Source organism: Dermochelys coriacea, chromosome 20, assembly GCF_009764565.3.
Source record: "Dermochelys coriacea isolate rDerCor1 chromosome 20, rDerCor1.pri.v4, whole genome shotgun sequence".
Classification (NCBI taxonomy): domain Eukaryota; kingdom Metazoa; phylum Chordata; order Testudines; family Dermochelyidae; genus Dermochelys; species Dermochelys coriacea.
In genome coordinates, this window is record NC_050087.2 from 13780208 (window position 1) to 13794869 (window position 14662).

General features: G+C 52.4%; 1 protein-coding gene across 2 annotated transcripts in view; it reads right to left on the bottom strand.

Annotated features, from left to right (window-relative positions):
- Positions 1–1977: 1977 nt before the first annotated feature.
- LOC119846030 (cAMP-dependent protein kinase catalytic subunit alpha-like) overlaps positions 1978–14662 on the bottom strand; it is a 39272-nt gene continuing 26587 nt past the window's right edge. Inside the window, exons 1-4 of one of the 2 annotated variants that reach the window (XM_043506816.1) lie at positions 13763–13905; positions 3739–3800; positions 2355–2483; positions 1978–2175 (exon numbers count right to left, since the gene is read on the bottom strand). In XM_043506816.1, the coding sequence (XP_043362751.1) occupies positions 1993–2175; positions 2355–2483; positions 3739–3800; positions 13763–13769 (381 nt within the window). In that variant the 5' untranslated portion in view covers positions 13770–13905 and the 3' untranslated portion in view covers positions 1978–1992. Of the gene's footprint in view, positions 2176–2354; positions 2484–3738; positions 3801–13762; positions 13906–14662 lie in introns of those variants that run through there. The other variant, XM_038379146.2, reaches the window with a different exon arrangement.

The following is a 14662-nucleotide window of genomic DNA, read 5'->3' on the forward strand; positions in this document are numbered from 1 at the left end:
GCAGAAAGTCACATCCTCACATTCCATCTAAGTTATACCAAAACAAGGTAATATTGGGCTGTTCAGGAGGCGATTCTGTCCTACTAGTGCCCACAACCACCAGGCACAGAAACAGATCTTAGGATGTTCAAAAGAATCACTTATCAGCAGTGTGGGTGTGAAATCTCTACTTCTTGATTGTTTTCCCTTTCTGATCCCCACTTCTCTAGTGTTTATCTGTCTGGTTTCCGTCCAGTTCTTTGATTGTTTCCGTTACATAACTAATTTTGCCAGGTGTACATCAAGAAAGGTGGCAAGGTACGCCTGGGTAAAGAATTGTTTCACACTATGTTTGGATTGGTCAGAGAATTATTTTGTAATACTTCCATAAAATGAAGGTTTAAGGTAGAGCTAAGCAGGACTCAAGTTTCACTACATGAACTGAGGTCCAAAAGGAAGTTCTTGGGAACCAGCTCCAGGACACAGCCCAAGAATAGAGCTGCCTGACCGTAACACCCTGCCAAGCACACCGGGCAGAAACTGGAGTTCCAGGATGACCTTATCCCGACTGTCCAGCAGGGAAAGTTCACCTGCCTTATTTGGAGTGATAGGCATTTTATGTGTAGTGTATATATTCTGTCTGGTAACTGTTAACAAACAGAGGTTAAGGATATTACGGTGTGAGGCTCCTTCACTGGGAAAAGACCCAGCAAACGCACAGAGTGTGAGGTGATGCCCTGAGCCCAGGGAAGGGTGGGGGTGGGTTCCTAAATTAAGGCGGTTACACCTTGAGCCCCAGGACCAGGGTAAAGGTGGGTGCCCTCGAGTGTATGGGGAACAATGCCTGAATCCTGCGGTACTCTAAGGGGATGAAGGGAGCTCAGCCCATCCTTGATCTCCCTGCTCAGGCAGTTCTGGTCTGCATGACACATGCCTTCCTGACCCTCTACCAATGAGACAAGCCCCAATTCCCTAGTGGTACCTTGATGGGGTCCAGTCAGCACGTACCAGGACAGACTCCTAGCTCAGTGAGATAAATCTAGAGCAACCGCATTGATTTCAGTGAAGTTCTACCACATTTACACCCGCGGGGTATTTATTTTACACTGTCGTAGGAGAAGCGACTGGCTCAGCGAGCCAGCCTGTGTAACAGCAGCTGCTGACCCCAGTGCTACTGTGTCACCCGAGAGCGACACGGCCCAGCCCCAAGCAGGTGGGACCTTTCTATTGTAGCAGCTTCTGCGGCCAAGGGGCCAGAGATCAAAGCTATTTAACCCTGGAACGATGAGGGGATCCCAAGAAAACGACCCTTCCAGCACTACCTACTGCTGACATGCCCATCACCCTAGCCTCCAGGCTCCCGCAGGGGCTGCGATTTATCCTGCAGCCTCCTCTGAGCTAGCGACTCTTCCTCGCTACAACCCACTAACCGCAGGCTTACAGACGAGGAGACAGGTCTCTCTTCAGGGCCAGCCCCTCTTTAATCAGGCCAGCCACAGGGGGTGCTGTGGAGCTCTAAGGCACAACTACCTTTGCTCTCCCCCCTACACACAGGGTGTAACTCACAGGCCCCAAAATCCAGGTTCAGGGAAGAGGGTCCGAGCCGCATCGCCAGGGGCCTGAATTTTAGCTTTCACAGAAACTCCATCAGGACGAAACGATCCCATGTGATGGTTTCAAAGTCTCCACAAAGTCAACTGTGCATAGAGTTAGGACTTCCTCTGAGACTCCCCCGCAAGCCAGACCTCATGCCCTAGGGCCAGCGCATGGGAGCCCAAAACTGAAACTGACTAGGAACGAAAGCAAAACAGACCAGGGTAGTGGGGGAGAAAAAGTATCACTGTTCAAAACCTGGAGTCAAAAGCAGAACAGAAGAGAGTGAAAAAGGGGAATGATCCAAACTGATTTTTCTTAGCTCCAAACCTGATCCCAGACATCACGCCAGGAAGGTTTGTTCTCAGGATACAAGAGACGCAGACTGTGCCCTTTGACCCCTTCAGCACAGCTTTGCTTTTAAATAGGAAACAAATCAAGGGGATTGTGGGAGTCAGGGGCAGACAGAGCCCAGGGCCGGGCTGGCAAGCGAAGGACACCTACCTTGAAAGAATACTCGAGCTTGACAAGGAATGGAAAGTTGACGGCCTGGAGGATCCGTTTCTCATTGAGGGTGTGCTCAATTTGTTTCAACTTCACTACCTGGGAGAGAAAAGGAAGTAGTAACATTAGATCTTCCTCTGCTGGTGCAGCACCCCCTACGCCTCCCACGCATTCCCCTCTCCAGCGTCCCCATGCAGGGTTCAGCCCCACATCCGTCCCCTGCACTGGGGATTCCACGGCCCCAGGCCAGATCTCTGCGGCAGCCCCCAGCCTCTCACCTTCTGTTTATCCAGGATCTTCATGGCATAGTGATTCCCGGTCTCTTTGTGCTTCACCAGCATCACCCTCCCAAATGAGCCCGTGCCCAGGGTCTTGATTCGATCAAACTGATCCAAACTGGCCGTGTTCTGGAAGGGGGAAAACAAACCTGACGTGGGGCCAGACTGGTCCTGGGGGCACGAGGAAGGAACCTGCTCGCAACAGTGGGATTTGCACTGCAGGACTGGAGGGGTCTTTAATGACCATGAGGGGGACAGAGCTTCGGTTTTTATAGCTCACCATAAAGGCAGCCCCTCTAGGGTCAGCACTGACTGTGACGGGAGAGCGCCCCCTCCTGAGCCCGCCACTCCCTGCAGCACAGCACCCCCTAGCCCCGCACTGGGGTTGTTCTTGAGAACATGGATATGAAGTAGATGTCACATTTCACCACCAGAGGGCGCCAAGGGAAGCCGCTACATTTGTAAGGCGACACAGACAAGGGATTCCCTGCTCCTCGGGCAGAACCAGACTCCAGATCCAGACAGGCGACCCGCCCAGCTCCATTCAGTGGGGATGGTGGCTTAGAGGCGGGGGGCGGGGCTGGGAGTCAGGACTCCTGGGTTCTAGCCCTCCGTCTGTGAGGAGAGGGAATGAAGTGTAGTGGTCAGAGGGCAGGAGACTAGGAGTCAAAAGATCTCTTCCTAGTTCTGCCACCAACTTCCTATACCCTTGACCAAGTCCTTTCCCCTCTGGGCCTCAGTTTCCCCATCTGTGCCATGGCGTTAATGACACAGGGTGTGTGGGGAGAACTAGCAAAGTGACAGTGCTGCAGAGGGACCAGCAGCTCTGCCTCAGGATTTACCCACAACCACCCCAGGCGGGATTTCCAGTGGGGACAGACCCAGGGCTGACCCCAAAAGCTTTTCCGGCACCTATGAACTGGGGCACTGAGCTCAAGCGCAGGCAGCAAACGGAGGCCCTTTGAACAGGGTCCCTGTTAGCACAACCCCCCTGGGAGCCAATCTGGGGCTGGTCTGGGCTCGACGACCACACTGGAGCCTCGGGAGGAGGATGGGGGAGGGGGAGACAGGCTGGATCAGGAGGTGTCCCACATGGTTAGTGTCCCCCTCCCTCAGCAGAATGGAGTTGAACCTACAGAGTTCTTGGCCCCCCAGCTACCAGAGGGCAGATTGGGGGAAGGGGGGGATTGAAGAGCAACATGGTCCATTCAGCCCCACCCCCCAGGAGCAAAAACAACCCCCAGACCCTCAGAGGAGGCTGTGTGGCAAGGTGGCTTAGTGATGGGGAAAGATCCAGGGGGTGACTGCGGAGTAATCAGCCTGGGGCTGCAAAGGCCTTGATTGGGCGGGGGGTGGGGGGTGATCTGGGTTGGGGGCACAGTACCTGAGAGGGGCTCTCCCATTTCTTGAGGAAGTCTTCTTTGGCTTTGGCTAGGAACTCCTTCACTGAAAGGGAAAGAGAGAAGGAGCAGCGTGAGGAGTCAGGAGGGGGGCACCCAGCCTGGTGGACAGAGCTCCCCTTTCAGCCCCCCCTCCTCAGCAAAGAGGCACGCAGTCACAAAGCGGGCAAGGATTTTAAACATATCAGCGGGATGGTGGTGCCAGATTGGCTACAAAGGGCGGCTCAGCTGGGGATTGGCTAGAGGGAGGTCCATGTGGGGGAGCTCCCGCAACACCTCCACTCCCGTGCCTGCCCCTGGACACACTGAACAGCCCCGTCAGGGAGGGCTAATGCAACCCCCAGTGCCTACCAAGTGGGCGCACTTGTGCCTCTACCCCCCACCGAACATGCCACTCGGGATGCCTGTTCCATGCCCCTCGACACACAACCTGCACCCCACAAGGAGACACTCGTACAACCCTTCAGTCAAATGACGTTAAGATGCGTGGAGCACGTTGCCCTAATGGGAGGATACGGGATCTACTACTGCTGCCAGCAAAGGGAGGTGAGGGGGAAGGAGATTCCCCTTAGCTCAAAGGGCAGAGGCCTGTGTGTAGCCTTCTCTCAACCAGGTTTCAGAGTGGCAGCCGTGTTAGTCTGTATTCACAAAAAGAAAAGGAGTACTTGTGGCACCTTCGAGACTAACAAATTTATTAGAGCATAAGCTTTCGTGAGCTACAGCTCACTTCATTGGATGCATTTGGTGGAAAAAACAGAGGGGAGATTTATATACACACAGAGAACATGAAACAATGGGTTTTATCATACACACTGTAAGGAGAGTGATCACTTAAGATGAGCCATCACCAGCAGGAGGGGGGGGAAAAGGAGGAAAACCTTTCATGGTGACAAGCAAGGTGGGCTATTTCCAGCAGTTAACAAGAATATCTGAGGAACAGTGGGGGGTGGGGTGCGGTGGGGTGGGGTGGGGGGGGGAGAAATAACATGGGGAAATAGTTTTACTTTGTGTAATGACTCATCCATTCCCAGTCTCTATTCAAGCCTAAGTTAATTGTATCCAGTTTGCAAATTAATTCCAATTGAGCAGTCTCTCGTTGGAGTCTGTTTTTGAAGCTTTTTTGTTGAAGTATAGCCACCCTCAGGTCTGTAATCGAGTGACCAGAGAGACTGAAGTGTTCTCCAACTGGTTTTTGAATGTTACAATTCTTGACGTCTGATTTGTGTCCATTCATTCTTTTACGTAGAGACTGTCCAGTCTGACCAATGTACATGGCAGAGGGGCATTGCTGGCACATGATGGCATATATCACATTGGTAGATGCGCATGTGAACGAGCCTCTGATAGTGTGGCTGATGTGATTAGGCCCTATGATGGTATCCCCTGAATAGATATGTGGACAGTTGGCAACGGGCTTTGTTGCAAGGATAGGTTCCTGGGTTAGTGGTTCTGTTGTGTGGTGTGTGGTTGCTGGTGAGTATTTGCTTCAGGTTGGGGGGCTATCTGTAAGCAAGGACTGGCCTGTCTCCCAAGATCTGTGAGAGTGATGGCTCTCCATGAAGATGGCTCTTCAGGATAGGTTGTAGATCCTTGATGATGCGTTGGAGGAGTTTTAGTTGGGGGCTGAAGGTGATGGCTAGTGGCGTTCTGTTGTTTTCTTTGTTGGGCCTGTCCTGTAGTAGGTGACTTCTGGGTACTCTTCTGGCTCTGTCAATCTGTTTCTTCACTTCAGCAGGTGGGTATTGTAGTTGTAGGAATGCATGATAGAGATCTTGTAGGTGTTTGTCTCTGTCTGAGGAGTTGGAGCAAATGCGGTTATATCGTAGAGCTTGGCTGTAGACAATGGATCGTGTGGTATGATCTGGATGAAAGCATGTAGGTAGGAATAGCGGTCAGTAGGTTTCCGATATAGGGTGGTGTTTATGTGACCATCGCTTATTAGCACCGTAGTGTCCAGGAAGCGGATCTCTTGTGTGGACTGGTCCAGGCTGAGGTTGATGGTGGGATGGAAATTGTTGAAATCATGGTGGAATTCCTCAAGGGCTTCTTTTCCATGGGTCCAGATGATGAAGATGTCATCAATGTAGCGCAAATAGAGTAGGGGCATTAGGGGACGAGAGCTGAGGAAGCGTTGTTCTAAGTCAGCCATAAAAATGTTGGCATACTGTGGGGCCATGTGGGTACCCATCGTAGTGCCGCTGACTTGAAGGTATACATTGTCCCCAAATGTGAAATAGTTATGGGTGAGGACAAAGTCACGAAGTTCAGCCACCAGGTTAGCCGTGACAGTATCGGGGATACGGTTCCTGACGGCTTGTAGTCCATCTTTGTGTGGAATGTTGGTGTAGAGGCTTCTACATCCATAGTGGCTAGGATGGTGTTTTTAGGAAGATCACCAATGGACTGTAAGGTTTCAGAGTAGCAGCCGCGTTAGTCTGTATTTGCAAAAAGAAAAGGAGTACTTGTGGCACCTTAGAGACTAACAAATTTATTAGAGCATAAGCTTTCGTGAGCTACAGCTCACTTCATCGGATGCTCACGAAAGCTTATGCTCTAATAAATTTGTTAGTCTCTAAGGTGCCACAAGTACTCCTTTTCTTCAATGGATTGTAGTTTCCTCAGGAAGTCAGTGGTGTCTCGAAGATAGCTGGGAGTGCTGGTAGCGTAGGGCCTGAGGAGGGAGCCTACATAGCCAAACAATCCTGCTGTCAGGGTGCCAATGCCTGAGATGATGGGGCGTCCAGGATTTCCAGGTTTATGGAACTTGGGTAGCAGATAGAATACCCCAGGTCGGGGTTCTAGGGGTGTGTCTGTGCAGATTTGTTCTTGTGCTTTTTCAGGAGCTTCTCTCAACCATGCAGTCATCACAGATCAATGACACCAACAGTCCACAAGGGGGTGCTCTGCGCACACACACAGAGCTGCAGAAGGCAGCCACGAAAGTCAGAAACCCCAGTTGGGCTTTGCCCACAAAGGGGTTAAAACAACCTGCCAGAGCCTCCACAGCAGCAGCCTGGGACCAGCCAAGTGCCCCACTCTCTGGCATCCAGCCAGGTCATCCTTCCTTCACCAGCCGGGCTCCCTGTCCTTGCTGCCAGATCCCAGAACCATGGGAGGGAGAGCAAGGATGGGGGTTGGAGCAATCTGCAGCATCTGGAGGGATATTTGGTACCGAGAGCCCCTTTTATCTTCACTGCCTCCTGCTGCTCCTGACAGGGCCAAGTCCCTCAGCTCTTAACAGTGCAAGAGATGCCCACGGGATTTGAATGGCTGCAGCAGCGAGGCCAAGCACAGAGCAGCAGCAGGGGGTGACTTTGAGCCCAGAACTCAACCCTGCCCCCACCATCACAGGCAAGTCTCCCCCAACACTGGAGATGTATAAAGTTAACTGCCTCCACCGGGGATCATTGATGCTCAGACGCTAGGGAGGGGACAAGCTAAAAGCCTAGATCCAGATCTGGGTGCTGCGGTTCTTGGGGTCACAGATGCACAACCCAGGAGTCAACTCCCTGCCGCCCCACTCTCACCACTACAACCCACTCCCTTCCCAGAGCTGGGGACAGAACCCCAGGAGCCCCCCACTTTAATCAGTAAATAGCAACACTTCTGTGGAAATCACTGCGCTCCAGTCCTGTCATCCCTGCCCTAAAGAAAGGACTGAGAAATAGGCCAGGCAAGGGCCTGAAATGCACCAGGGAAGCAGGACAACATCCTACAGATGTGACTGATTCACTGCTGGAGGAAAGGAGACCAAGATTACAGGGATTCCCCTGATCCCACAGGACAGGGCAGGGCAGCCCTGAAAGGGTTCCGGGGATCAGCTATTTGCTGGCTAACTACCCCCACCCACACCCCCCCTTCACCCTCTAGTCCCCACAGCCCATCTCCCGTGGAGTCCCACGGAACGGGATTGAATTCACATCTGCTTCCCCCAGACGCTCAGTCTGTCTGACCTACTTTCACTTTGTCTCCTAGTCTCTCTGGATTATTTATAGAAACAGCCTTGGCTCACCAGCCACTGTCTCCCGCCATTGATCCCACCCCAAGTGTGTGTGTGTGTGTGCGCGGGGGGGGGGGATGGGTGGGAAGAGAAAAAGATGGATCCTTGCATGGACACAGGACAGACAATTTCCTGCACTATCCTGGCCGTACCTTACAGAACTCAGTTTAAGTAGCTTAGGAGTTCATTGTATTACAAAGGCAGGCGGTTATGTATTATTGTGGGACTGTATGCGACGTCTCCGGTGGAAACCCAGGGAAGGGATATGGGCTTTAAGGAATCATCTGAAACTATGGGGCCTTTTAAAGTTAAATACGTTTCCCAGGAAATCTCTAGGGGGAGGGGTTTGCAAATGTAACGCCTCTGGTTATGCAAAACTTCAGCCGCTGGAAGTTGCTCCTTGAGGAGAAACCCACTGGCTGTGAGTTACCTGGCTGGAAGCCGGGTGATCTCTGGAAAGCTTATTAGCAGGTGTGCTGGTTCTTTGCTGGTTTTTAAGAGGTTTTCCCTGCAATGCTTTTACCTTAAGAATCAATGTGCTTGCTAACAGCCGTGTGGTACCTTATACCCGTGGGACACTGGGCTGTTCATAGTCTCTGAGGAAGGAGGGCAAAGCAGGCCGGCTGAGGCAGTCTGGCTAGCTGGGGAACTCACAGTGTAGGCAGGGAGCTGTGCAGCCTGGAAATCCCCCGGGCAGGAAGGAGAGAGACGCAGGTCTCTGCCCAAGAGAGGTGATGACTGGGAGCCAGAAACCTAAGTGGCTTCCCTGGCTGGACCATGAGTGGCAAATACAGGTGCAGTTGCCCTGACCTGTGACATCCCTCACCCAATTGCTCTTCCCTGGTATCATCCACAACCAGATCAATGCCTTGGAAGGGGAGATCAGCCATTCTGCCTTCTTCTGGAGGTCTAGGAAGACTTGTGAGGCTCTACTAATCAGTTACATGAACTGGGGGAAGCCCCAGACAGTGATGGAGGAATCTTCTCTGCACCACCAGCCTCTAATTCACTTCGCCCAATACCAATAATTTGTTCCCTTTTTGGGCCTGTCTCATCTCAGAGTCTCATTCTTTCTCTTCAAGGCCCTGGGCCTGGGCGAGGGACCCCTAGAGCCGAAAGCTCTGGGATGGAGTTTGTGGCTGACAGCCCCACTCCTCCAGGCCCATGGCACTTTCTACCACCCTGGTGGTGCTCGTCTATGAGAGAGAGAGCTTCTTCGGGGGCCCATCCTAGACGGTGGAAATGCTTACCACAGGATCTAAGGATCATCCCAAACTTCCCCACCTCCTGCTACTAGTGCTATGTACCCTCCTCTGACCAGCCTTCTCCACTATAAACACAGCACAGCAGAGGTGTATAAAGACAGACCCTACTAAAACCAACACCTCCACTGCACACACAGCTCTCGCCCTGGTGAAAGAATGAATCACAGGGGACAGATGGGTATCACCTTGCTTATGGCATGGACTGAAAAGTGCCAAACACTATGGTAGTGAGGGCAGGACAGGAACGTACACAGTGCCTCTGCACTGGTCAGTTTCACTCCTTCGCCAGCAGGGCTCAGACGCCATCCTGCAGGTTCTCAGCACTGTGGCAGGACGAAGGGTTAAGTGAGGCTCCAATACCAAAGTTGAATGTTTGGACAGACCCCGGCACTAAGCCCCATTGATTTCCAGGGGGATCCCCCCGTATAATCAATTGCAAGCTCTGGGAGTTCCATTGTAAGCTCTTTGGGGCAGACACTGGCTCATTTCAGGTCTGCACAGAACCCAGGCACAAGGAGTCCTCGGTTGCAGTCAATACCTCTGGGGGCTACTGTAATTAAAAAAACATTTAATGAGCAGCCAATTCAAATTTGGCCTCCAAAAATGTAAGTTTTGGTTAACCCCCCACCCCCCAACGCTGTCTAAAAACAAATCCTGAAATATTCCAATTAATTTTAAACTAAGTCCCGCTTGAAACAGACGAAGGGTCCCACCCCCTCTTGCAGCTCAGAGAGCCCTAGAGTGAAACCGACTTTCAGCAGGAGTGAAATTGATACCACTGAGATCTCCTTTGCTAAGCAGACAGACTTACCTATCTTAGGGTTTTATATGGATGCCCAGCTCCCTAGTATAGGAGCAAAAGCAATAGCGGGAACAGGGTAACATTTTCCAAAGGGCTTATAGGCTTTAGGAGCCTGCATGCCATTGATGGTAACTCATAAATAGTAAATGGCAACCTGGATTTTTAGAATCCTCTTGTTTTAATAACCCCGAGGTTTTGTAGCCATTCCTGTCCAGCTCAGTGGCCTTTCGGCTGAGAGAGCCCCTTTAATGACCCATAATGCATTTCTATTCATGTCAGTTTTGTCAGATGGCACGAATCTGGCATATGAAACTAATTGACTGTGTCTAATTACACAACAGACTAACACACTGACCTGCACCAGGATAAACACCAGAGGATAGCTGGCTAATGGAGATGTTTTCATACCGCTAAACTTTTGTACCACCTTTCAACAAACTAAGCAAAACCTTAACCTCCTTGATCCTTCCAGGAGGTAGGTACTATTCCCTTTTTAATAGGCAGGGAAACTGAGGCAGGGAGACATGACCTTGCCCACTGTTGCATAGGAAGTGGAAGAATTGAGAAGAGCACCAAGAGTCCTGACTCTCGGCTCCCCTATCCCCCTCTAACCACTAGAAACCACTCCTCTCTCAGAGCTGGGAATAGAACCCAGGAGTTACGATTCTCAGTCCCCTGCTCTAACCACTAGATCCCACTCTCCATCCCAGAGCCAGGAATCCCAACTCCTATTCCTTACTCTGACTGCTAGATTGCCCTCTTGCTTATCACGATGCATCCAGCTCTCTTGTATCCAATGCAGCAGCATGAGGTATTATTCAAATACCTGGGACAGGGATCAACCTTGATACACAGAAAGGAAAATGCATGAGGTCAGACCACTTAGGACCTCAGATCCAGTTAACAAAGCCATTCTCTGCGGAATGGAAATCAGCACCTGATTCAAAGTCCAGCAGGGCCCAGCACCAGGGCTCTAGGGACCTGTAATTAGGAGAAATCAGAGTTATCTGGAAGAGAGCTGAATCTCCTAATCAGAGGGCAGATTGCTCTTAAAGAGACATGATACGTTTTAGGCCCAACATTTGTGATTACAGAAACCTAACGCATGCCAGCTTGTGGGTAGTAGTTTCCAACCTCATGTTTCACCTTAGAGCCTCTGCCTTTCAAACCAAGTTCAAGTTCTCAGTCTCCATCTTCAAGGTACTCCATGGCCTGCACCAAAGGAGATCTAAATGAGCGTACAACTTTGGCAGAAAGATAATGGCTGACAACTCTACTTGCTTGGTACAATGGCACCTTTCACCATGGTGAAGTTCATCTGTGCAGGAGACAGTGTTTCTTCAGAGTCTGGTTGTAGACTGTGGAACTACCTGCCACATGAATGAGGGACCATCCCAAATCCAGGCGCATTTCTTTGACCTATCAGAACCTCTAAAACGACAAGACACTCCACTGCCCTCATTTCTCCCTCAAGGGAGAAGATGAGAGAACAAGCCACGTGACAGATGTGAAGTCATATCACTTAATGCACGACTAGAAGGCATTCAGATACAAGGGTGATAAGAGCAGAATAAGAACCCAGAGAGGACAGATTAGGCTTGTTTCTGAAATCCTGTTGCAGGGCCAGGTGCATAAGAAAAACAACTGAGTTGCACAAGGCCAGGGTTACAAAATGTCACACAATTTCCCCCCTATTTGGGGGAGAGGGGCTGGTTTGACAAAACTTTGAAGTCCCCACCCCCAAAACCAGTGTTGGGCCCCCAGCCTTGCAAACAAACACAGGAGAAATCAGAAACAAAATGAAATTGATTCATCACATTTCACCACGCCCCAGAGGCACAAAGGGCATGAATGGTGAAGAGCAGATGAGAGGTTTACAGGGACAGGTCATCTTGGAACGCAGCCAGAATTTAAATGCAGGCTCATTTGTCCTGCCATTTGGAGTGTAACTGACAGGGGGCCAGGGCTCCTGAAGGCAAAGCTTCCACAGCAGCCAATACTAAGTGCTTTAAAAATGGTCACTACAAGGATCATTTCATCCACCACCAAAATGCAGCCACCTCTGGGGTGAAACAGGGCAGCTGTTTAAGGACACTGTACAACAGCAAAGAGATCCTGAAGCTACAGGCGAAAACTCAGGGAGGGAGAATGGCACCGGGGTTAACACCCACACAGATTCCGCCCTTGCGTGCCCCAGCGATGATTGTCCGATAAGAACGAACATGCTGACAGCTCCCCCATGGGCTTGTTCCACTCCCCTCCGTCCTCCCTCTTAGCCCAGCATCATCACCTGCCATCATGGATTTAGATTTTAAGCCCTAGATGCACGTTAGCAACCTGCCTCAGCCCTACTAGCTTTCCGCATTGGATGCCATTTCTGGCCAGGGGAGGGTTTCCACTGGGATGACGCCTGACCAGGATGGGGGGAGGGGTGGGGCAAGCTGCAAGCACCACATGAAAGAACCGTCACTAGTGCAGCCCCAGGCCCTATTCGGATTCCAGCTACATCCCGTCCACCTCATGCCCCCAGCTGCTCCAGATCCCGATCTCCCACAGTGTACCTGGGAGCTGCTCCAGATCCCGATCTCCCACAGTGTACCTGGGAGCTGCTCCAGATCCCGATCTCCCACAGTGTACCTGGGTGGAACTAAGGAGATCCACCCCCTCCCCTTCCCTCCAGTACTGGTGGCTGAAGGGTTAAACCCAGAGCTTCCCTGCCACTGGGGACCCACCATCTCTCTCCGGTGAGCACCAAGCAGGTTCCAAAACAAACTATTTTATTTCCTTTAATGAGCCCAGTGGGAAAGGAGGCCCAAGGGGGCAAGTGATGGGGCTGGAGTGTAAGCGATCCAGGGCCAGCTCCTGATGCAAAGGATCTAATGAAGATCTAATACAACCCGGTATGGCGCACACGGCCCGTGTTACACCCAGCACCCTGCTAACGATTGCAGGGACCAGTGCACGACCATCCTGCCTCTCGGACAGGCTGGGGAAGAGAGCTGAGTACTGTGACCTTCACTGCAGTGACCGGGGTGGACAGACCAGGTGGCTGTGGGAGCCAGGGATACGGAGCCCTGAACCCTGACATCCTCCTGCTGGATGGCCGCTGGGCGCAACGAGCTGCCAGGTGTTCACCTCCCACGGGGATTGGTTACAATGATGTCAAGCCTATGATTCGATGGCACCAACAGGCCCGGCCCCATTGACTAGGGGCTGTACAAACAGAAGCCATGCTCCCTGCCCCAAAGAGACCACAGGCTGCTAATAGAAACTGGCATAGGTAGGCAGCGTGGCCTAGCGGCTAGGGTTCTAACCTTGGACAAGTCACTGCCTCGCTACAGGCCTCAGTTTCCCCTCCCCACTCAGGTCTATTTAGACGCTGCACTCTTCAGGGTAGGGACAATCTCTGACTAGGAGTATGTACAGCGCCCTGCACAATGGGGCCCTGAGCTCAGTCAGGGCCTAAGAGCAACCGTAATGTAACCACATGTAGGTAGAGGTGAGGGTTCGGGTCTCAGAGGGTTAAAGCAGATCTCAGAGGAGCTGACCATTGACCAGAATTGACTTGTGCCTTGCGATTTCCCCCAAGCCACAACCCAGGAGGGCAGGGAAAATCTGGGTGACAGCAGAATTCACCTCCTGCCTTTAAAAGACATGGGTTTAATTGCAGCTCAGGTCACAGAGCCAGTGCGAAGCCTAGCACAAGCCACTGGTCTCTGCTGGGGAGAGGCCCTGGGCCCAGAATAGCAGGGGGAGCAGTGGGTTGGGAGGAAGGGGGCACGGCAGAGCTCGGGGGTGGTCAGGATCAATGTGTGCCTGCCGTGAGTCATCAGCCGCCCTTTGCAGAGAGGAAGGAAGGGATGGACGCTGGCACTTCAAGCCCTCAGGGATACTAAGGGAGGGTAGATAACCACATACCCTCCCCAAAAGCCCCCCTTTACCATCCATGCTGTGGCCCACGGAGGCCGCTGGCTGCAGTTAGGAGGTCATGGCAGGCGGAGAGGGAGGTCTGGCCTGGCGCCTTGTCGGGGACTTTGTCCCAGGCAGCAGGAACAAACACGACCTCTGCTTCGACCCTGGCTTCTCCAGTGAGCCAAAGAGAGACCCGAGCCAGCACAGGGCCCAGTGCAGCTCCAGGGCACCACCACTCCCTCAGCTGCATTGGAGGGGCCGGTTTTATGCCAGGCTGGAGGGCCCCATTGCAGTGTCCAGATCCTCCGGTGACAGTCGTCTTCAAGCTCTCTTGGCACAGGGGGGCTGTGTCTGTTAGCGCCTATTGCCCCTGAATACAGCACTGTCCGCCCCCAAGGTCAGCCTTACCCCGGACTCCTGGGTTCCTGTTTGCCCCTAGAGGTGGATCTGCCAGCGCCGTCAATCCCACCTGCCTGGGGATGGAGGCAGCAACGAGGTGAGGGCAACGCCCCAAAGCGTTCCTTCACCGCCCCAGTACAGGGGCAGCTGGTTCCAGAAAGCAGTGCCTGCCGCCAGCCCTTCCATGGTTCTGAGCTCTCGGCATGAGGACGCTCACCCAGGGAGGGGGTGGGGAGGACAGGGACAGAGCCGATTACGTGGTGGCAGTGCAAATTAAGCGAGACAATGTTCACACAGCGATGCTCCAGGGGTCTATTTATACACAACAACTGCAGCTCCCCCCCCCCCCCACTGTTCTAACTGGATTCTTACCCAACACACCATCACCCATAACCCCTTGGGGCATCTGGACACTGCCCTGATCCACTACTGGAGAAGGAAGAGAGGATCCCCCAACTCCTCCCCCACACCACTTCAGCCGCCTCACTGTAACTCCCTATCCCCCTATGAGCTATGAAAGCCCTTCTCTA